We start from the raw sequence: 23,100 nt of genomic DNA on the forward strand, positions 1-23,100 counted from the left end.
TTCAGCTGTGGATAAAACCAGAGCCAAATCCTGCAGAGGTTCAATGACCAGTGGCCTGCGCATGTGCGTGTTGTTGATTCTTTTCCTAATCTTTCGCACCCCCGAGTTGGCGGGTGCGCGCACGCAGGAGACCTGGGAAGTAGAGTCGTACGGGAGCGCCGCTGCGCTTCCACGTCCGGTGATGGCGGCCTTGTGCTGGAGCCCATGAGGCGGGGGAACGGGGTTCCGAAGTGCGGCGCGGGGAAACAGAGAACGTCCGAAGCCATGGCGGGCGTGTTTGATATAGACCTAGACCAGCCCGAAGACGCTATTTCGGATGAAGAATTGGAGGACGGGGTGAGTAGAAAGTGCGCTCCACCCGGAGGCCACTGAGGACTGGAGGCCTAACTACTGCCCCAACCGTCACCTGACTGCACAACCGGCTGCAGCGTGAGGCCGTTCTGCATTCTATAATGTAGAACCCCCGGAGCCCTGTGCTGGGCGCCGCTAGGGGACGCTGTGCCGCTAAGCGCTGCAGTCTATAGGACAGCTGGCAGGCACAGACTCTTGTATGGAGCGGTGCAGGCTGGTGGTGTGCTCTGAAGAGCTGCCATGTACACGGTGATTCCTGGAGACGTCATAACACTTCCTCCTACAATGTCACCTGCATGGATACAAGAGGTCCTCAGTAACTTGTCTCAGGGGGCTGGGTGATCGATCGGTTATGTATATGCACAGGGGCTGTCACCCAGCTTTCCCAGGCTTTATAGTGGTCCACCTGCTGTACACAACTAGGAGTGAAGCCTGTTGCAACTTCACAAATGTAGATACCCAGGATTTATACTGATGATGTTCCTGCAAATCCAACCTTCCAAAAAACTTTGCATCAATGTATACAGTGGAGGAGGTAAATTAATAACAGGAAATGTATTGTACATTTATTTTCCTATCAGTATGTCTTTGTAGAATGGAAGGAAATCCATGCAAACACGGGGAGAACATACAAACTCCTTGCACATGTTGTTCCTGGTGGGATTCAAACCCAGGACTCCAGCGTTGCAGGGCTGCAATGCTGACCACTGAGCCACCTTGTTGCCCCATATTAACCCATCTCTGTCAGTTTCCTGGTGTGCATCCTTGGCACATGGCCCTCTAGTGCACCAAAGAAGGTGCCACATCAATCTTTCTTTTCCTCACTCATCACATTTTGCAAAATAAATTATTATTTTTTTAAAAAACTTGCGTCATAAAATTGTTGTGTGTTATTCATGACTTGCATAGATCTAAGTTGCGGCACAAGGGCATGCTTCTGATTTATAAGGCTGGCACTTCTTAATAACAAGACGTGTCAGTAGGCGACTTTATTATGACGGATATAGGAAATGCCAGTCTTAATAAACTCCCTACTGTCTGTGCCAAGTTTTCCAAAGTGTCTGATGCTGTTTGAAAACCTGGGCCGCTTTTAGATTGTTCAGACTAAATTTACAGCGCGTATTTTATGGGGGGATAAAAATGCCATTATTTTGATGCATTTTTTTAGTGTATGCAGTTGCATTTTAAACCCCATCCAGTTGTCAGGCAAGGCATAGAAGCTGGTGTCTAAATCATAGAAAATGAGTTGTAAAGAATATCAGCTTTTTATATTAGAGTTCTGGCACTTTTCCATTAATTATAGGCCCCTATGTTCTGCCATTATGACTTCTTCAGCTATTTTTGGTAGTTTTTCCCCTTTGGCCTCGCTCTGTAGTTTTCATTCTTAGATGGAGACTAGCTGCCAAACGCTACACCAAGATGGAGGAGAAACTGTCTCTTGCACATAAACAGCCCTAGGACATTTGAGGTGTATTCTGTGGATAGGCCATACATTTTTAAAATAGAGGGGGAAAAAATACAAGGGCATTTTGGGTATTTTCATATTTCTAACTTCTTTCCTTAGAGTAGGTCATTGATATGATCCACTGATAGAAAGCACTGTGCTTCTTCACTGTATACCAGGTAGAATACTATATTAAACATAAAAAACTTCAGTAGTTGATACCTTTTTAGTGGCTAACTCATAATGATGACAGATTACAAGCTTTCGAAGCTCTCACTTGTTCCTCAGGTAAATTTACTTATGAGTTAGCCATTAAAAAAAGGTATCAACTACGGAAGACTCAAGTTTTCTGTTTTTTATATTTCCTACCAACTGGCTAACACGGTACAAAACAAATGTTTTCCTTACATTAAACATAGTGGCTGTGCTTATTGTAGCAGCTCAGTCCTATATACTATTACTAGCAAGAGGTTGTGACTTCTTTAGTTAGCTGATTGTGAGGGTGTTGGTCACTAGATCATCATATGAAGGTAAACACACTTTATTATGGTGGTCTTTTTGGATTGATTGTTGTTAATTCTGTTTCTTTTACAGAACATAAATGAATTCATGGACCATGGGGGCATGTCATATGACCTGTAAGTTAAAGTATTGGCCTTGTGTTAAATTGCTGTGGGTAGTCTAAAGTGGTATTTCATTTCCCATATGGAGGTTTAAAATCACACTCTGTATACTCTTTGCTGTTCAGCTGAGGATCCAGCAGAGTCTCAGTTTGGCATCCAGTTCTTTGTTGACATTCTGCCCACATGTGAGTGTCAGCCAACCTGTGTCTGAGAGGTTTAAGCTCTATTTAAATAAGGCATTACTGCTCAGCCACAGATTAGCTGTATCACTCACTTGGGGGGCAAAGGTCAAGAACGCAAGGGATCTAAATGGAGACTCTGCTGGACCTCCAGATGAAAAGAGAGTATACAGAATATGACCTTTCACCACCTCCACCAACTCTTTACATCCTTCAATAGGCGCTACCTCGTCACTTCTGGCACTTGTTTTTTGTTTTTCTTTGTAGCCCTCCTAGTTCTTGATCAATCATTGCTGTTATCAGAGGGCATAACTATGCAGAAACTGTCAAATGGGCAGTTCATATCTGTTTTCTGCAGCCTAGAGCTGCTTATCTGACCGTAGAGAGCATGATTGTTCTGAAATAAACAAAAATGATTGCTCAGGAACAGTCAGCACTAGAAAAATTACAACTGCGCTGTAATCAGCAGAATATTGTAAGGGGTTACAGTTGGTGAAAGGTCCTCTTTAAGCCTTTGCTGGGATTAAAAGTAGGAACTAGAACACCCCTTTAATTTTAACGTTGCCTAGATGAATCTTAGTCTGGCTTGGTAGTTCTTAAGGGTGTAGCATGTTTTGTCTTTAAAGAGGACCTATCACTACCTTCACCAACTCCAGCTCTTTGCATTCTTTACATGGGTTGTCCAGGCAAAAGTGGACACTCCTTTTACATTTGAAATTAGACAGGAGCATTAAATTTCCCCCCCCCCCTCCCCCCCAAAAAAAAACTAAACAAAACACAAAAACGCATACTCACCTGTTTTCGGTGTCGTCCCGTGTGTCTCTGTTCTGCTCTGGTGGCATCTTCCGAAGGTCCGTTGAAGCCACTGATTGGCTTCAGTGGTCGTGCGACTACTAGGATATGGTTGATACCCAAACTGTCTGCTCCAGCGCATGACTGCCTACCTCACAGAATATAATTGGCACATTGGTAGCTGAACATAACAGGGACACTTTGGAGTAGAGAAAAAATTCAAACATGAAATTAGTCTAGTGACACCTATAGAAGGATGCAAAAATTGGAGGTGGTAGAAGGTCCACTTGAAGGATGCAATCAAAGCTCAGTTTTTATTTTTTCTGTCCTAACCATAAAAGGGCTTGACTTTTTGTACACCTAGAGCAGGCAATGAATGACCTCTTATCTCTGGTCATCCAGTCATGATATTACCTAAGGCAAGAACTTGTTAATCATTGTGGCAGTTAAAGGGTTTTTCCCCATTTGAGACTTATACTCTGCATCACTGTGAGGGTTATCGATTTAAATTACTGTATGTATTGCTTATCTCATTACTTTTGCAATCAATAAAGGTGTTTCTCTAATGACATTTGATATAATATGCATTTTTTTTTTTCAATGAAGTGGCATGGAACATTGTGAAAAGTTTGAGATCTCGGAGACCAGTGTGAATAAGGGTCCAGAAAAGATCAGGCCAGAGTGTTTTGAGCTTCTTCGTGTTCTTGGAAAAGGAGGTTATGGGAAGGTAAGAGATCATTACTATTTTTCAGTTCTTTTAGCAGATTGGTACAAAACCAATGCACAAAACCTTGACTTAAAGGGATCCTATCATACAAACACATTTTTTTTTCTTGGTAACACGCCAAAATAGCCTTAAAGGCTATTCGTCTCCTACCTTTCGTTGTCTTCTCACCGCCATTCCGTAGGAATCCCGGTTCTTGTCTGTATGCAAATTAGTTCTCTCGCAGCACTGGGGGCAGGCCCCAGTGCTCAAACTGTACTGGGGGGCGTCCACAATGCTGCCAGAGAACTCTCTCCAGCACCGCCTCCATCTTCCTCACGAACGTCTTCTTCTTCTGGCGCAGGTTTCAGACCATTTTCTCGTGGCCTGTGGGCATGCGCAGTCTGCTCTGCCTGAGGCCTAAAAGTCTGAAACTTGCGCCGGAAGAAGAGGATGAAGAGGACTCTCCTGACGAAGATGGAGGCGGCGCTGGAGAGAGTTCTCTGGCAGCATTGGGGACGCCCCCAATTCTGTTTGAGCGTTGCGGACCACCCTCAGTGCTGCGAAAGAACTAATTTGCATACCGACAAGAACCGGGATTCCTACAGAATGGCGGCGCGGAGAAGACAACAGAAGGTAGGAGACTAATAGCCTTTCTAAAGGCTATTCCAACGTGTTACTAAGAAAAAAAATTGTCTTTGTATGATAGGATCCCTTTAATGAGGGTTTCATTTTTTATGTAAAGATTTCAGTGTTACTGTAACTTTTGTCATGTTAAAGGGGTTGTACATACAAAAATGGACAACCTTTTTAAAGCTGGGTCAGTGGGAAAAAAAAGTGCATAGTAGCCTGTCTTCCAGCGTTGTGCTGAAGCCACTGATTGACCTCAGCAGTCATGTGACCTCTCGTGCCAATCAGCAAAGAGCCTGAATGTCAATACCTGTGACATCACAGGTCTTCTTCCTGAGACCGCTGGTTGGCCAATTAGTGTCTTCAGCACAACACCGGGAGAGACCTGGGAAAGCAAACGAACTGGGAGGTGAGGGACGACAACGGAGAAAATGGGACAGGTGTGTGTAATTTTTTTTATTTATTTTTAAATGAATTTTAATGCTATTTATTGAGATTTCCAGCAAGAATACTACTCTAATTTTTATTTATTTATTTTGTCTGGGGAAAACAGACAGAACTCTGAATAGAGGCTGTAAATGCACATGTGAACAATCTGCAGTGGACAGTGTACTTTTGGTGTTAGAAAATCAGTATTTGTCCATAGGATATTTATTGTCATTGAAATCCCAGAGTGTGAAAAATACATTTCTTGTGCAGGTATTTCAAGTACGCAAAGTCCTAGGAGCTCATCCTGGAAAAATTTTTGCCATGAAAGTTCTTAAAAAGGTAAGTTACATGTTTCCTTACTTACTACTTTTAGTAGCTTATAAAAAATAAAAAAAAGTCGTTGTACATGTACATAGTTTCCCTTAACCCCTTAGCGACCCTTGACGTAACTGTACGTCATGGGTCGCATGGGGATGTATGGAGCGAGCTCACACGCTGAGCTCGCTCCATACACGGCAGATGCCGGCTGTATCATACAGCCAGGACCTGCCACTAACAGCAGCGGTCGGTGCCCGAGCCGATCGCTGCTGTTAACCCTTTACACACTGCGGTCAAAAGTGACCGCAGTGTGTAAACGGCGCCGGCGGCATGGGCGCCACCATGTTTTGCCGATCGCCGCCCTCCTGAACGTCACATGAGGGCGGTGATTGGTTGCTATGACAGCCGGAAGCCTATTGAATGCTGTAAAAATTAAACCCATAAGAAAATGGCGCAAATGCATTTTTTCTCCAATTGCACCTCATTCTGAATTTTTTTCCAGCTTCCCAGTACATTGCACAGCATATTGAATGGTGCCATTACAAAGTACAATTTGTCCCGCAAACAATAAGCAATCATGTGACTCTGTGAACTGAAAAATGAAAAAGTTATGGCTCTTGAAATGTGAGGAGGGAAAAACGAAAAAGCGAAACCAAAAAATGGCCTGGTCCTTAAGGGGTTAATACACTTAATATCTGACTCCCATGCTAGATCATATTTCCTTCCACTACTCCATTAGAGTAATGTGGGGCGTAGCAGTTTGCAGAATTAGAACTGCCCTCAGTGCTCTAAGCTGCTCATCTGCATATTGTGAAATTATCTTGGTAACATGGGGAACAAATTTATGGGGACAAAGATTGCCTGAGCTATACAGTGACTGTTCGTCTTTTTTCATCCGTACGATGTCTGTATTGTACTGGGGATGGGGAAAAGGCATGACTGTCTACCTTTGTCAGTTTATTATACTTCACCCTGGTGACAGACTTCCTTTAAGAAAGGAAAGCTGAGTTCTGCGTTTGATACAAGCAACAAAAATATAATGTAAATGGGCCCTAAATGTGCTTTCACAGTTTCCTCTTTGTTAGCCAAAGTAACTGTGTCCCCCGTACTACCTTCTGAGATTCTTTTCTCACAGTGATGTCCTCCCTTCGTATGGCATTTGTAAAGAAAGCTTTTCCATGCCAAGCCAAATTCAATTGTTTAAAAATACAAATGCAGTTTATTGCATAACCTCACATAATGGTGGTTCTTCAAATGTACTTGCTTTTCAGAAGTGTCAAGTTTATGCAGTAACTCCTATATTGAAGTTATTTTTCCATTTCTCCTAGGCAATGATTGTGCGGAATGCAAAAGACACAGCACATACAAAAGCAGAGCGTAATATCTTAGAAGAAGTGAAACATCCTTTTATTGTGGACTTAATTTATGCCTTTCAAACTGGTGGAAAACTCTACCTCATCCTGGAGTATCTTAGTGGTCAGTGGCCTTATACACCTAACGCTGTATTATATAGAGGTGGTCCCGTAAAAGTGCTGATTGAGACATTCTTTGATCAGCACTTGTTTGCATTGGCCTAATTACTCAGGCCAATGCAAACTTAATGGGGAGGAATGATCTTTTTTGCAATAGTTTCTCATCCATTAGCTTTGTGCTGCTGACAATGGCTATCTTCAGCGTAAAAGATGCAATCAGACAACCTACAAGTGTTTGTCAGCTGAATGGCAGTGCTGTTAGCATAGGGCCTTTGCAAATGCTTTTTATTGTCCATTTTGGAAAAGATTAACACCATACTGAAGGGATCCTGTCAGGTTGATTTGGAATACTTAACCCCAGGTTTAAAGTGTCCCAAATCGCCCTTTTATAATGCAATCCTCGGCTGGGTTAAAAAAAAAACGAAAAAATAACTTTCTTCAGTAAAGTCAGAGACACCACGGCGTTGAGTATAAACCTGTTTTCACTTTTAATGTGCCCACGAATTGCATTATGAAGGGGTGATTTGAACACTAAGCTGCCAAAAACCTAAGGGATGTTTGGTTCACACTGGGTATTTTGGTCTGGAATTTGACGTGGAGGCCACCTTAGATTCCAGTCCGCTTCAGGAATAGTGTGTGTCTTAAAGGGGTATTCCCACCTCGCATACTCAGCAGTCTTTACTGCTGTAAAATCTTCTTTCTTCCTGGTTTCTTGCATCATTTGGTGGGCGGGGTTTCACATGCAACCTGCCGTTTAGCTCCGCCCGCAAATTCGGGTGTAGTTCCGCCCACCCATATTGGACTATGAAGTACAGGCAGCAGCAACTCCATTCTGTGTTACATCCAGAGACTGCCTGTCTCTGCCATAATGAACACAACTGAATTAGCTAGCCTGATAACTGGGAGAACAGAAGAAATGAAAGCAGCTCCTCTCCTCTATCTGATAGCAGGACCTAGGTCACGTGGTGTAGACACAGGAATAGCTAGATACACAGGCTGGCTCCTGTGCACTTAGCCCCTCCTCCCTCCCCCTGAGAGCAGCAGATACATCACTTGACTCATGAGCAGCTAAGTCAGGGCTGTGGCCACAAAGAATTGAATAAAGTAAGATAGTGGACAAACAAAGCAGTTTTGCTGAAGCAGTGTATTTAGGAAAAGTCTTACATCCACATTAACAAGCAGTATAGATAGGATCCTTGTGATGGAACAACCCCTTTAAGGCGGATGTCACAAGACAAATCCGCCTGAAGAATGAGCATGTCGCTTCTTTTTTTCTGGGAGCAGGAACAAACCGGCTCCATTGAATTACCCTGTGTGAACTCAGCCTCAGTGTCCCAAATTACCCTAACAGATTCCCATTAAATGCTGACGCTGTTTAGAGGACTACTTTCACAATAGTTTTCAGTAACTGGAATGTGAATACCTACTAGGTATCAGCAGCATACTTCAAATAGAAGGGATCATATTGACGTCTGCATAATTTCTAGTCAGTCAAACTGTAGCATTACCTTGCCGTTTTTTTCTTTCTTTAATTTAGGTGGAGAGCTCTTCATGCAGTTGGAACGTGAAGGGATATTTATGGAAGATACTGCTTGGTAAGTAAAATAAGCTTCTTCTGTGTTCTGTTATTCCTTGAAATGTTTTATTTTTGTTCTGCCATCCATCATTTATCTTGTATAAAGGATGCAATAAGCCAACTCTGGGGCGTTTGCTTATTATTTATTTGATCGCAGCTCTATTACAAATGAGCTTTGACCACCAATTTAGTTTCTCTACTTTTAGGAGGGTGGTGTCAGGCAGGTGGTGATTCTTAGCTCTGACTGCCACTGATTGGGGCTCAATGGAGCAGCCATTCTACAAATAAACTATAGCACTGTACTCTCAGTTCTGAGAACTATATAGTGCTGGGTCTGGTTTTATGTTTTTGGTGCTGACAGACTGCTTTTTAAGGGAGCGTTCACACTACCGTCGGTGTCCGACATGTAGTGTCCGCTCCTAGTGTCTGCTCAAAATCTGTCACGGACACTAGGCGCGGACACTAGATGTGTCCGTGACACCTGTCATTCACTTGAATGGGCATCGGGTGCGTTCTTTTGCACTCCGTGCCCGTCCTTCTCTGTCCGCAAGAGAAGATGTCTGACTTCTCAAGCGGACAGAGGAACCCTGCATGCAGGGTTTTCTGTCCGCTTGAGAAGTCGGACATCTTCTCTTGCGGACAGAGAAGGACGGGCACGGAGTGCAAAAGAACGCACCCGATGCCCATTCAAGTGAATGACAGGTGTCACGGACACATCTAGTGTCCGCGCCTAGTGTCCGTGACAGATTTTGAGCGGACACTACATGTCGGACACCGACGGTAGTGTGAACGCCCCCTTAGTGACAACAAAAAGTCTCCATGTAATCTAGACTTAATTCTGTGAATGGAAATGGCAAGGACTGTTATGTTCTGATGGCAGTAAGATACCTTGATGGAACAGTCTGAAGAACTGAAAGATGACCAGTGGTAAAATTTGACTAGTCATTTGAAAGAGTCTGGTGTTTTTTTTTGTTTGTTTTTTAATCAGTGCTGATCCTGTATGCTAGTCCCTTTCTTAATATATTTTGTGTTTATTTTCAGCTTTTACTTGGCTGAGATCTCAATGGCTTTGGGACATTTGCATCAGAAAGGAATAATTTATCGTGACCTGAAACCAGAGAATATTATGCTTAACCATCAAGGTGAAAACACAATAACTTGAAACTGTGTCTTCTGCACAGATTAAGAGAAGTCTGCTTATTTGTTGCTTCAGTATTGTGGGTATGCCGTAAATGTATAAACACCCCCTCCCCCCTTTTCTTAGATCATATATAAAAGTAAACACATTAAGTAGCCCGTTGCTCCAGAATATCCGAACTATTAAAATATTTATCAAATATGGTGAATGGAGAAAACATTCAAAATGGCCAAATAGCTTTTTTTTTTTTTTCTTTCCCTCCAACACTTTGCCTCCTATATAAAAGTGATCAAATCATCAGATCTTCCCCAAATGGTATCAATAAAAACGTCATCTTGTCCCGTATAAAAAGATTCCATACCCACATTGTCACAATATGGTGACAGATGCAAAAAATGTTTTCTATTTTGCAAAGTTTTTCATTTCTTAAAAAGGTATCAAAACATTACAAATACTAAATCAATTTGGTATTACTGTGCTTGTACTCCTCCTCAGAATATAGGTCATTTTTACCACAGTGAACACCATAAAATTAAATCCATATGAAATTGGCGCAAATGCTTTTTTTTCCCTCCAATTGCACCTCATTCAGAATTTTTTTTTTTTATTTTTTTTTTTTCACAGCTCCCCTGTACATTGTACATCATATTGAGTGCATTTCCAAAGCACTATTTGTTTTGCAAACAATAAGCCATGATGTGGACGCTGTGAACTGAAAAATGAAAAAGTTATGGCTCTTGAAATGTGGGGAGGGAAAAACGAAAATTGGCAGTGTCTTTAAGTGGTTAAAATCCAACCTAGTGCAGGTTACAAGTGGCCTAGATGAGTTGTGTGGGTTTGTTTTGTTTTTTTCAAAATGTTACTGGGCCAGCCCTAATGCAGGCTATTAACATAACATAACGGAGAAGGTGGTGATAGTCCTGTGATAGGAGCTGGTTCTTTCTCTATGAAACCCCTAAGAAAGGCTAGCCATAGACCCCAAACATAGCTCCAGTCCTTACAAGGGCTCATGTAAACTACCCTTTTACAACTTTAGCTTTCTAGCCCGTACTCGTTTGCTGGATGATCCAAGAGATTAGTCAATCAATAGGTATCTACATACTTACTTGTGCTGGAGCGTATATTATACCACAACTAGGATCCGTTTGGATACCATTTTGTCTGGCTCCACTGATGGTGGGTGGTTGTGGCTTTATGTGCATACAAATGTGGCATGCACTGTGACGGACACTACACTATCATAATTTAAGAATTGGAGAATCATTCAGGTGGTTTTGGGGACACTAAACCTTTCGCATGTCCTTTTGAACCACTGATCTTCTAAGGGCATGTTCACACTAAGTTTTTTTGCAGACAGATTTTGACACAGAATCCGCCTGCAAAAATGCCTCCCATTCATTTCAATGGGAGTCGCTCAGTTATTTTCCCACTAACAAGACCCTTTCCTGATTATGCCCTTTCATCCAGGCCTAATAAGGAGCAGGGTGCCGCAACGGAATGCTGATGCACTGCATTGGCTAGGCGCACAAAAAAGCCGGTGGTGCAAAGTGATCCTCTTCACTTTCCGCCGTGTGAACATACCCTAATAGTTGCTCAGAAATTACCAGGTTTTAGCATGCTGTTAAAATATTAAACTAAGTCACACAAAATTTCCGCATCTGTCGCCACTTGCAAGTTCTCTGACACCCCAGTCCTAAACTTCAGCAATGACATTTTGATATAGTCATTGTGAATATAAAATTGTAAAATTCTGCTTTCCTTTTTCTAGGACATGTAAAACTAACAGATTTTGGACTTTGCAAGGAATCCATTCATGATGGCACAGTGACACATACATTTTGTGGAACCATAGAATACATGTGAGTTTTTTATTTTTAATGTTTTGGTTGTACTAACCATTTTGTTGCCAGTTTTCACACTATTGACATTCATAAATCCTAAATTCTTAAATAATTATACCACCATACCAATAAATTTTTCTGAAAGTAGATATCTGGCACATTGTGAAAATTCCAATGGGCACTTCACAGTCTTCCTTCAGACAATTCTGCATCAAAACATAGCATTTTGTAAAAGCAAATATAAAATTCTGATCCAAGCAGAGCCTATGACACGGAGCCCCTAAAAATAAAAGTAAGGGGCAACACAGTGTCTTGCACTGAAGCCTTACAGCACTGGAGTCCTGGGTTCAAATCCTGCAAAGGACAACATCTACACGGAATTTGTATGTTCTCCCCGTGTTTGCGTGGATTTTCTCCCATTCTACAAAGACATACTGATGGGGGGGGGGGGGGGTACATTGTGAGCCCTATATGCGCTCACAATGTACATTAAAAAAAAAAAAAAAGTAACTAGCACACTAGTAAATTTAAAAAAACATCTGCAATCCACATGTTAGAAAGCATTATTGTTCACAATTGGCACCTCCCCCCATGTGTGCTTTTCATGTCTCCTGCAGCTTGCCCAATGTACAAATGCAGGATTTAAACTTAACAGGATGTTCCAGTTTGTATATTTAACCCCTGCAAGAGCCTTAAAATACAGTGAAATCTCTTTGGGATGTGTTTTCGGAGAGATTTCACCATAACAAACATTGAATGCTCTCCTCTCCATTTGGGCCTGGGACTCTCCTCCTTGGTCTGCGGTGTTTCTGATCTTTGGCTAGCACGTGAGCAATGGAGCCATTCAGTGGTTAAGCGGTGATCCTCTGTCCAAACAATTGGCTGTATCTCTCATTTATGGCCAGTTTGTTGCCGCTACTACCACGTCCAAGCAGAGAACTATATATATAGTGTTTCTTTTAAGGATATGCAGGGTTTAGAAGTGTGAACTGGAACACTTTTTTTTTTATTTCAAAATAGGAATTTTACAAATCCCTGTGGAGACTTGGTGAGCTGTATCATAATAGAAAAACATACTCTTATGTTCTTAGTGTTCTCTGATACCACTGATGTCCATTTGTCCTTGTTTCCGGAAGTCCTTCATCTCATGTGACCACAGAGACCGATCGATAGGCTCAGCTGTCGCTAGAGAGGGGCCAGTGACATATCTCATGTCACTGGTACCTTATCAGCAACTGCTAAAGCAACTGATCGGTCTTGTGCTGTGTGATCGGCGCTGGAAGTCCTACAACCCACTTGATGGCTGCAGCCTGACACTGGCAGTGAACAACCACGTCGGGGACAGGTTTTGTGTGTAGTGTAGGTTTTTTTTATTTTTGTTTGTTTGTTACGTCTCCCCTGGCCACCAGAGTCTTATCCAATTCTTGGACAACTCTGTTAATATGATTCCAAGATGTATGCTCTAGTTCTTATGTTCCAGCTCTGGTAAATGCTTAAAGTATACATTTGTGACAAAATAGTTAAATGAGAAGAGTAGGGCAGATGCCAACTAGGTTTTGAATATATAAATATAAAAGATTTATACAAAATTTGCCGTAACTTCATGATGTAATTCTGCACCCATGTTACTATGGGTATTGTTATTGGTCTAATTGTACAATCAATGTAGTTCTAATAGGAGCCTTTCACATATGTTGCTGTGGGACCAAGCAACATCTATTGAAAAAGCCTTGAATATGTGTTTTCCATGCAGGGCCCCAGAGATTCTAATGAGAAGTGGCCATAACCGTGCGGTGGATTGGTGGAGTTTGGGAGCCTTGATGTATGACATGCTAACTGGAGCTGTGAGTGTTTTAAATGTGTTATCAGACACTGTTTTTACCACTCTCTATAGAAGGAAATATGTTAAATGGTTAAAGTGTTAACTCCTAATAGCCAATGAGGATATAATATATACAGTTCAGCTCAAGCCCTGCTCAGTTTTTTAGCAAAGTAAATTTAGTCATCCCGAGTAGGACACATTTTGGAACACTAATTTTAAATGGCTCTAACTCCAAAGCCCAGAAGGTTCTAGCTTCTTGGCTTTAGAGGTGCAGTACATGACCGTCTGTGATGCTAGGAGTCCTTTCCTCCCAGCAATATGGTGTCCCATATCAATAACAGTACGGGACAGTTTGTCGCTGGAAGGCAGGGACTCGGCATCATAGGTAACTATACTGCTAGGAATCCTGCTCCCAGCACAAAGTGCAGGCCGGTAAATCTGGCTGACACGCGGACCATGTTTCACAGGTGAAACACAGTCGTGTGCTGGTCTTCTTAAAAAAAAGACTAAGATCATGTCTGCATGGTGTTAAAAAGAAAAGAAAAAACCTCAGTCAACCGAAAAATAAAAATGTTATATAATTGATTTATGTCCCCGAATAGCTTTTTATTCTGCAAAATCAGTAATGCATGAAAAAAAATGAATTGGGTATCTCTGTAATTGTACCAACCCACAGAGTAAAGGTAACATGTTATTTATGCTTTACGCTGCACGTAAAAAATTAAAGAGGTAAAAAATAATGCCAGAATTGACAAAATTTAACTTAAGTTATAGGCACCCAAAAATAGTGTACTTACAAAATTCATCTCTTACCACGAAAAACAAGCCTTCATATTGCTACATCACCAGAAAAATAATAAAAATTAATATATAGCTTGTGTAATGTGAACATAAAAATCACCAAATAATTAGATCAAAACTAATTGTGGGTGGAAGGGAATGTATAAGCTATTCAAACGTGTATCAAGGTACACTCCAAATTTATAGCTTATGAGGGAAGAGAAACCAGAATTGAGGACATAGTAGGCATACATATTCACTTTTCACCATCTGCTATGCATTCATGTCTGGGATACTAATGCCCACTGCGCGCTTTGATAAACTGTTTGGAGGGGCAGTTTTCACTTCTCTGGTACCTTAGAGGCTCTGCAAACATGACTTAACGTCCAAATACCAAACCTCTAAAACTGCACTCCAAAAGCCCAGTAGCGCCCACATGTATGCCACTGTTGTGACCAGGATAATGTACTTAATGATATATGTGGGTATAAATTGCAATTTGGGCACAGCCAGGCACAGAAGGGAAGGCACTATTTGGTTTTTGGGCGCCATGCAGCACAGATATCCTGAAATGCCAGTAAAGTGGAATTCCCTAACATGTGACCCCATTTTGATAGCTACAGAAGATATGGCAAGATCGACTGTAGGAGGCTAAATAAAACTACATCTACATGTTACTCTTTCAGTATGCCAAAATGTCTCTCAAATCAGTAATAGTTACATGTACTGGCCTTCAGTAGGTGTAAAAACATACCTTTTTGACTGCAAACAAATTAAGCAAGGCAGAGAATGTTCTTTTAATGGTTATGCAAATAAGTCTCAAGTGCATGTGGAGGGGATAATTTATTTTTTTTCCTCATGGCTGCAGCCATTTGACCATCACCAAATTTGGAGGCTTCTGTAGCTAAAGAGAAAGGGTCTATTCAAAACCTTAGGTTAAGGCCTGGTTCACATCTGCATTCGGTAATCCATTCAGGGAATCCATATGGGGGCTCCACCCCAAACGGACTACCGAACGCATTGACAAGCGGTGTGCAGTGAAAGCACATGGACCCCATAGACTATAATGAGGTCCATGTGCTTTCCGTGCGTTGTCCACACGGAACATGCGGAGAGAAAAGTACTTAATGACCTACTTTCCTGTCCGTATGAATTCATGCAACTTTTTTTCTTATACCAATGTATTGTCACTCTGTCTGTTTAACAAGATTTTATTTTTCTTTTCCAGCCACCATTTACTGGTGAAAACCGTAAAAAGACGATTGACAAAATTCTTAAATGTAAACTTAACTTGCCCCCCTACCTCACCCAAGAAGCCAGGGATTTACTTAAAAAGGTATGTACTTTTTATTTCCACAAAATACAGAGCTATGCTCAATTCCCTGTGTATTTCACTATGTTATAAAAGGACTGGTCTATTGAAGAACAGAATTTTGTAGTCTAATCAGATTAAATCGAATTATGGAGTGGTTCATCAGGAGACGCAAGACATTGAATGGTGACATCTCAGGGTATGTTCACACGGAAAATGGATTCTGTGTGTGAACATGGCGTGTAGCTAGCCGCGACTAAATGCTAATGCAGTGCTTCGGTATTCCATAGCAGCAATCTGCTCCAGATTAGGCCCAAATGAATGGGCCTAATCGGGAGGGAGTCTTGCGTCACGGAATCCGATTAGGATCATGCTGCTTTTTTCTGCTACTAGCTAGCAGAAAAAAGAAGCGAGCGGGTCCCATTGAAGTCAATGGAAGATTTTTTTTTTTTTTTTTTAGGCGGATTCTGAGTCAAAATCTGCTTTCAAAAAACTGTATGTGACCTTTTGTTTATACTCCCTAAATTACATTCAGTTTGAGCTTGGGTTTAAAAATGGATCCAAGTTCACACTACTGTTGTAAATGTCCGTTGCTGTCTTCCGTCATATGATGACAGCATCAGACATTAAGCTGTCGCAGAGAACAGTCAGACTGATTCTTTGTCCCTTCCCATTGACACTAATGTAAACAACATTATGGAAGCTATCCTCCATCATATTTGTTTACTTTTGTAACAGGTAGACAAACTCGTGCATGCAGGACTCTATCTTCCGTTACAAAGGTAAACTAACATGACTGAAGATAGCTTCCGTCATGTTTTATTGGTGTCTTCAGAACGGAGACAGAATCGGTCAGTGACAGTTTAATGTCCATTGCTGTCATCCTATGACGGGAGACAGCAACAGACATTTAGAACGGTATTATTGTGAACTCTCTCCTAATATGACTTCACAAGACACGGAGAATATAAGAAAACTAAACAAAGCAGATCCTGCCTGGGTTCATAGTAAAGTATAAGGTCACCTTGCCAGGCAGCACAAAATCAGCTGTGGTACATGTCGCAGTGGGAAGGAACCAGGTGTAAAGAAACCCATAAATAAGAGGTCAGCACATAGCGACTAGGCCAACATTTAGAAGAGCCCGATGAAAGGGCAGTGATATATGGTATAGGGAGCCACTGTACCAGCACACATCAGGGTAGGAAGGGTTGAGTTTATTGAAGAGACTAAGAGTGTGGTACCAAGTTCTCAGCATGTTGACCAGGTTTTTCTTATATAAAGCTTTATTCTTAATTTGGATTTTATCAGTGACAATTCAAGTTATGTGTGCATTTGTTATTATACATGTTCCATTTATTTATTTTACTTTTCTCGGAAAGCTGCTTAAAAGAAACGCTGCCTCACGTCTGGGAGCTGGTTTTGCTGACGCTGGGGATGTTCAGGTAAACTTTTAGTCCTTATGATTTGCAACTAAATGTCTGAAAAACCAGTGTAGATATTGAGAATGTAAATGCGTGTAGGTTTACAGTAGGACTTGTCATTTCTATCTATATTCAAGTATCTTATGCATCATTCACGCAGCTTTTCAATAGTTTATCCTGCCTGAAAATGGCTTCCTCTGACAGATTGCACTGGATTTTTGATAACATCTTGTGGTGGTTGTTTTTTTTACTATGTTTCAGTGGCTTGTTAAAGTTGACCAGTGGAGCAGGCACTACTAAGCCTTATCCACTCATCAGTGTTTTGCATCAGTGCTTGTAAGCCAAAAATAGGAGTAGAGACTACACAGAATGTATTATGGAAAGGTTTGTAAACTTTACAGTTGAAAATACAGATACAAAATACTGACCAAAACACTGAGATGTGAATAAGGCCTTGACAGCTTTGAAAGTTCTTTCCCCTGATAATGTGTTCAGCTTAAGTTTTTTTTATTACTGGAGAAGACAGAAGAGATGGAAAGCTTGTGATATCTAAGAAAACATGTTGTTCATCAATGTCACTTATGAAAACCTATTAATTATCAACTTTTTGTTTTAGGCTCATCCATTTTTCAGACACATTAATTGGGAAGATCTCCTGGCTCGGAAGGTGGAACCTCCCTTCAAGCCACTCTTGGTATATGTTATTTTTATCTTTTTTTTTCCCCAAAGTTCATCTATAAGGACTACTGTTTTGTTAGTGATCGAAGACGGGGGGCCAGTTTCTTTTTGATAACTAACCTCATTTTATGTAGTCTTAATAGACATGCATTAACTTTGCTAAATTCAAATAAAAGTAAATATAGAGTGTGTGAATGTTTATGGACACTAGCTGTCTGGATGATATAAGCAAATGACACTTGAATTAAGTGGCAGCCTTAAACACAGTGGGAGGAATTTATTAAGACTGGTGCTTCCTGTGCCAGTCTTAAGGCCACGACAGGCATGAGGCATGCCTGCATTATCAAGAGGCTCAAGACTTTTTTTTTTAAAGAGGACCTTTCACCACCACCTATCTACCACCACTAATAGCCACCACTCCACTGATTCCTTGTGCATTTCGATTTATTTATTTATTCCCCAGAATCACACATGTTGCCTGCCCCTGCCAATTGCTGCCTTCCTGACAATAGAGTCTAAATAGCACATCAGGCAACAAAACTAACAGCATTGTTTGCTTGGGAATGGTATGGGTTAGAGGAAAAAATTCCAATTGTGCCAGAATCATTGGAGCTGCCCTTATTAACTGATGCTAAGAATTGGAGTTGGATGTCGTGAAAGACCCTCCTTAATATGTTGGGTGCACACCTGTGCTCCAGATTATAAATTTACATTCGGAACTGGTTAGTTTTCTTTATAACTCATGACAGTTTTCTGGAATGATGATAATGTTGGGCCGTGGAATCCCTGGCCAGCATGCCCTTCTCATCCCCACTTCGCGTAAAGTGGCAAGCAAGGTGCATATTTTGGAATATGGCACAAGTAAACTGGCATAGATGATTTGATGAATTCCCTCAACTAACTCGCAACAACTAGAACATTGTATTAGTACCTTCTGTTTATTTGTATCTATTTTTCCCCCCCTCTATAAAGCAATCTGAGGAAGATGTGAGTCAGTTTGATTCAAAGTTTACACGTCAGACACCTGTAGATAGTCCAGATGATGCCACTCTCAGTGAAAGTGCCAACCAAGTGTTTTTGGTAAGTTTAACAGTTTGTCCCTCCAATAGTTCATTCAGCTTTTTTTTTTTTTTTTTTTTTTTTTTTTAATTAATGGGGTCTATACAACTCTACAGCCATGTGCTGCTGCAACGTTTTGTTTGCTAGCCGCACTGCTCACAGGGAGGGGTAGTGAGCTTGCAAACGAAAATGTGAGGTCACAGTCCTGAAATTATATCAGGCAAACGGTGCTGAATTTTAAGCAAGATATATATTGGGAAGTGTTTGTATTGATGCATCCTGTTTTGGTTAAAGGGGCATTTTTGGTTATCTAAAGTTATCCCCTAACTAATATTACTCCATTCATGTCTAAGGTAATACTAGAGTTGGCAGAGGGCCAGTCAGTCCCATACAGAGTGAATCTAGTGGCAGTGTAAATGCTCTACCTGTCAACCCCCCCCCCTTCTAACAGTATAATGGGGGCACTTATTCTTGTTGTTGTACACCCACCTATTAGACAGTGATCTGCTATTTAGTGGATTACTGGAATACTTTTAATACTTATATTCTTAATGAAATAATAATTCTGATACAACTTCTCTTAGACTTGTAAAGATTTTTGTGTAAGGTAGTGACTTTGTTGTTGACCTTTCTTTAGTTTCTAAGCCAGTCTCTCAATGGTCGCTTACATATAATACATAGCATTCAGCTAGCAGTAATACTTCAGATTTTCAGCACATACAGTGTACCTTTTTGTATTTATTTGTGTACGGTGGTGTTCTTTTATCATTTTTCTGTTGAATCACATTTGTTAACTTTCTGACTTTTATATTCTGTAGGGTTTTACTTATGTGGCTCCCTCTGTACTTGAAAGTGTAAAAGAGAAGTTTTCTTTTGAACCAAAAATTCGATCACCTCGTCGCTTCATTGGAAGCCCAAGGACACCTGTGAGGTATCTTTATTTCTGCCTCTGCATTACTTTACTTGCGTGAGCAATATTATAAGCACAACTGTGCGGATGCTTAATTTAGTTTGTGTTAATTTTCCAAGAGATATTCCTTTAGGCAATACATTAAATTATCTCTTTACTAGAGATGAGCGAACACTGTTCGGATCGGCTGATCTGAACAGTGTTCGCTCATCTCTACTCTTTGCTTAACAGATGTAAGGGCACTTTTAGACACATGGGCAATTAATGCAACCATATGGTTAACAAGTACGCAAGTGGCATAAAACATATGATCACTGACAAGCTTTATATTAAGTCTATGTATGGCTATGTCCTACTGAGTGATTCAAGCAAAGGGTGTCTTGTGAAAGTCATGAGCCCTCTTTGGGCATGTACAAAAGTAAAAGTGAGTTATGTGATATCAGAAAATTCTAGAAGGAATTACTTTTTTTGCCTAACTATGTTGAGACTAAATTGAGAGAGGTTAGATGAGTTTAGTGACACAACTTGTGATTTTGTGGCCAGGTTCAGATATGTTCTCTCCATCACTCTTCACAATGATACGCCAACGTACTCCATTATAGTCAGTCAGGTCCATCAGGTGTCAATCATGTGACAGATTCATCTGTTTTCGTTTTTCTATTCCTATATGTAATAGAAAATGAAATATTGATGCACATGGGAATTCAGGTGGTTTAAAGAAATAAAAAAAAAAAAAAAAAAAATAGAATTTCTACCAAATGTATTTTATGTAGAAATTGCTGAGATTTGGCCAATTTTAACTTCTCTTTTTCTTTTCAAAGCCCTGTAAAGTTTTCCTCTGGTGATTTCTGGGGACGAGGAACAGCTACTGGAGCCACCAATTCACAAGCACCTGCTGATTTCCGAATGGAAACCAGTGGTGTGGAACAAATGGATGTGACAGTAAGCGGAGAAGCATCAGCACCGTTACCAATTAGACAATCTAATGCTGGGCCATACAAGAAGCAAGCCTATCCATTGATCCCCAAACGACCAGAGCACCTACGCATGAACCTATGACAATGTAGTGTTTTTTCTTGACACTTTGACTTGTACAGGTGGTAAAACCAAGAAAGATGAAACCCAACTGAAAACAAAGGAAATGATATAGGCTTTGGGTTTTCTCAACTCCCTATGAGCAGGGAAATGAAAGTCTTGGTTGCTACACATATCAGTTTGGCAAGACTAAGGCGCGAACAGTTAATTTTTTTTTTTTTTTTTTTTTAAGATATAATTTATATATATATGCTCAAATATATATATTTCAATCAGTGGTGCAAAAAAAGCAGATTAACAAACTGTAACCAGAAATGGAGGCAATGTATTAAGCTCCCAGCATACTCTTTCAATGCCATAGTTGAAAGATAAACATATTTGCTCAAGGATTTCATCTTACTTTACAAGTTTACATTATTTTTTTTTTTTTTTTAAATCACCATAAAATGAGCTCAGTGGACAGATGAGATCATTCTGCAAGGACAATGATTCGCGTTTCAAGTAACAGAAAATGAACTTCTCTGAAATGTGTTTGGCACACAATGATTTGAAAATATTACAGCATTTTCTTCAAACAAAACACATAATAATGAACTTCCCTGATGCCATGTTAGAGAGGGCTAGCTTTACCCAGAAACCATTGGCAGTCTTCCATTGTGTTTTGGGAAATATATGCATTGGGGTAACTTCTGCATCAGTGTGTGATTTCTTGCATTTTTGCAACAAGCTACTTTGCTATTTAGGATATAAGAAAATGAGTATTGAAGGTCTCAGTAGAATTCAAGGCATATGTGATCCTTGACACCGGAGTGTTACAATCTACCAGTAATGTATTCTTTTGCTATTTTTTCTTGTTTCCTTTTTTCTATTCCTCCATATAGTAAGCCTTTACTGCTATAAGAAGAACTTTAACTGCTGGGACTCTCCGATTGTAAAAGTATTATGGCCTTTCTGCTCATGTCTTCCATAGAGGGGGGAATACTGTCCCTGGACCTAGGGAATGTTATGACAATGCTGGTCTTGGATTCTGTATGAATGGTATAGCTGTTTGGCTTCTTGGTACAAAGAAATAAAGGTAACTTTACCTTGACTGCCTTAACAAAGCAATTTTGTGAGCATCTGAGGAGGTAAATAAATCATGGTCCTTTTTGTACTGTGCACCTAACAGCATCACATAAGTGTTTTTCTTACTCATGTCATTGTATTCCTGTAAGTTTAATGATGTACAGTTAGAATGGAGTATGGTAGCATCACCTGAACCAGACACACAACTTTCAATCTATAGTTGAGCCTAGGAAACAAGCCATACAATGTTTATGTATTGATGTCACTGATTCAATAAAGAAAGCATCAATTTGGTGCAGTTGACATTGCAGTTATACTCTTATGTATGATGCCCAGCTTGCCACACCTATTCATGACAAAAACACAGAACTTTACCATGGCTTCTGCTATTACAAAAATCACTTGTTGGCTAGCCAATCATATGCAATATGTTTTCAATGCCCAGAAGTTAATTCAGTTGCCAATACAATGTGTACCCATAACAGTGAAGTTTTAGTTAAACCGCTTACAAGTACAAGGGAGCTTTCTTTGCACCCAAAAAAATGGACTTAAAGGATTCGAGCTGTCCATTTCTGTGCCTATCACATGTCCATGGATTAATTTTTATCTAAAGAAAGTAAACAAATGACAGCAAGCAGAGATCTAGAAAACTGTGAGGAATTTATACAGAAAGTATATTGCTAAATTGTATAACTGTGTTTGTATTTTGCATGGTAGACACATGATTTGCCATATACACCAGATCATAATCATTAATGGGTTAGATTGTGATTATTTTTATTTTTTTAAACTCATTTTTAGTTGTATTTTAGTGTGATCTGCATTGATGATTAATATAAATCTGATGTGTTAAGTGTGGGTTGTAGTTTAGGTGTTATATAGGAAATAACTATATTATACCATATAGGTACACACTTTATAATCGCGGTCATTAAGGCTGCTTTAATGCCAGTCTTTTAAGAAATTTAGTTTAATTTTCATCAGATGCTAATCACAAAATATTTGCTGGCTCTGAACTGGGGTTGCACCTCATCTTGGGGTTTCACCTGTCTTTCTGTCTCCTTTCCACCTCATTTCCTGATTTTCAGCTTGGTCCAGCAGTTTATTCCATGCTTGTTTCTGAATTGCCATTAATTCTAGATTTGTATCCAGAGTTTAGAGGCACTGATCAAGCCCTCATCTGTGTTTAAACATGTAAATAAACATACAGAGAGAGGTAGATAAGCTGATATATGTAGCTTTTGGACAGGGACAGTCATCTACCTGACCAGAGGGGTGGTCTGTAACCTAAGGCGATTAGCTGTAAACACTGAGAAGGCACAATGAACAGTATCTGGCAAAGCGTGTAAAGTAATGTATTTGCTGAACCACTCCAGTAAAGGGGATGTCTCACCAATATGATCTATGTATCCAAACCAAGTTTTTACAAGAAACATTTTTTTTAAACTATTTTGATGATTGTCTTTATTTAAAATATTGTACTAAATCTTGCAATTTTCGCTCTGTCCAATAAAGCCTTAGA

The 23,100-nt window shown here is 40.3% G+C and overlaps 1 protein-coding gene across 1 annotated transcript; it reads left to right on the forward strand.

Annotated features, from left to right (window-relative positions):
* Nucleotides 1–145: 145 nt before the first annotated feature.
* Nucleotides 146–23,100, forward strand: RPS6KB1 (ribosomal protein S6 kinase B1). Its single transcript, XM_075264731.1, has 15 exons — nucleotides 146–336; nucleotides 2,390–2,433; nucleotides 3,996–4,116; nucleotides 5,422–5,490; nucleotides 6,798–6,945; nucleotides 8,479–8,536; nucleotides 9,559–9,659; nucleotides 11,424–11,514; nucleotides 13,250–13,340; nucleotides 15,327–15,434; nucleotides 16,790–16,852; nucleotides 17,448–17,525; nucleotides 18,482–18,589; nucleotides 19,387–19,499; nucleotides 20,300–23,100. The coding sequence occupies exons 1-15, from the start codon at nucleotides 205–207 to the stop codon at nucleotides 20,535–20,537; spliced, it is 1,563 nt and encodes a 520-aa protein (XP_075120832.1). The 5' UTR covers nucleotides 146–204; the 3' UTR covers nucleotides 20,538–23,100.

The sequence above is a fragment of the Leptodactylus fuscus genome, chromosome 2, assembly GCF_031893055.1.
Source record: "Leptodactylus fuscus isolate aLepFus1 chromosome 2, aLepFus1.hap2, whole genome shotgun sequence".
In the NCBI taxonomy this organism is placed as follows: domain Eukaryota; kingdom Metazoa; phylum Chordata; class Amphibia; order Anura; family Leptodactylidae; genus Leptodactylus; species Leptodactylus fuscus.

Bases quoted from the DNA above. Each gene is read 5' to 3' on its own strand.
- RPS6KB1 (XM_075264731.1), top strand. From the start codon at position 205: ATGAGGCGGGGGAACGGGGTTCCGAAGTGCGGCGCGGGGAAACAGAGA. The intron at 17,526-18,481 runs GTATATGTTATT...CCCTCTATAAAG, and splicing joins CTCCCTTCAAGCCACTCTTG to CAATCTGAGGAAGATGTGAG. The intron at 18,590-19,386 runs GTAAGTTTAACA...TATATTCTGTAG, and splicing joins GTGCCAACCAAGTGTTTTTG to GGTTTTACTTATGTGGCTCC.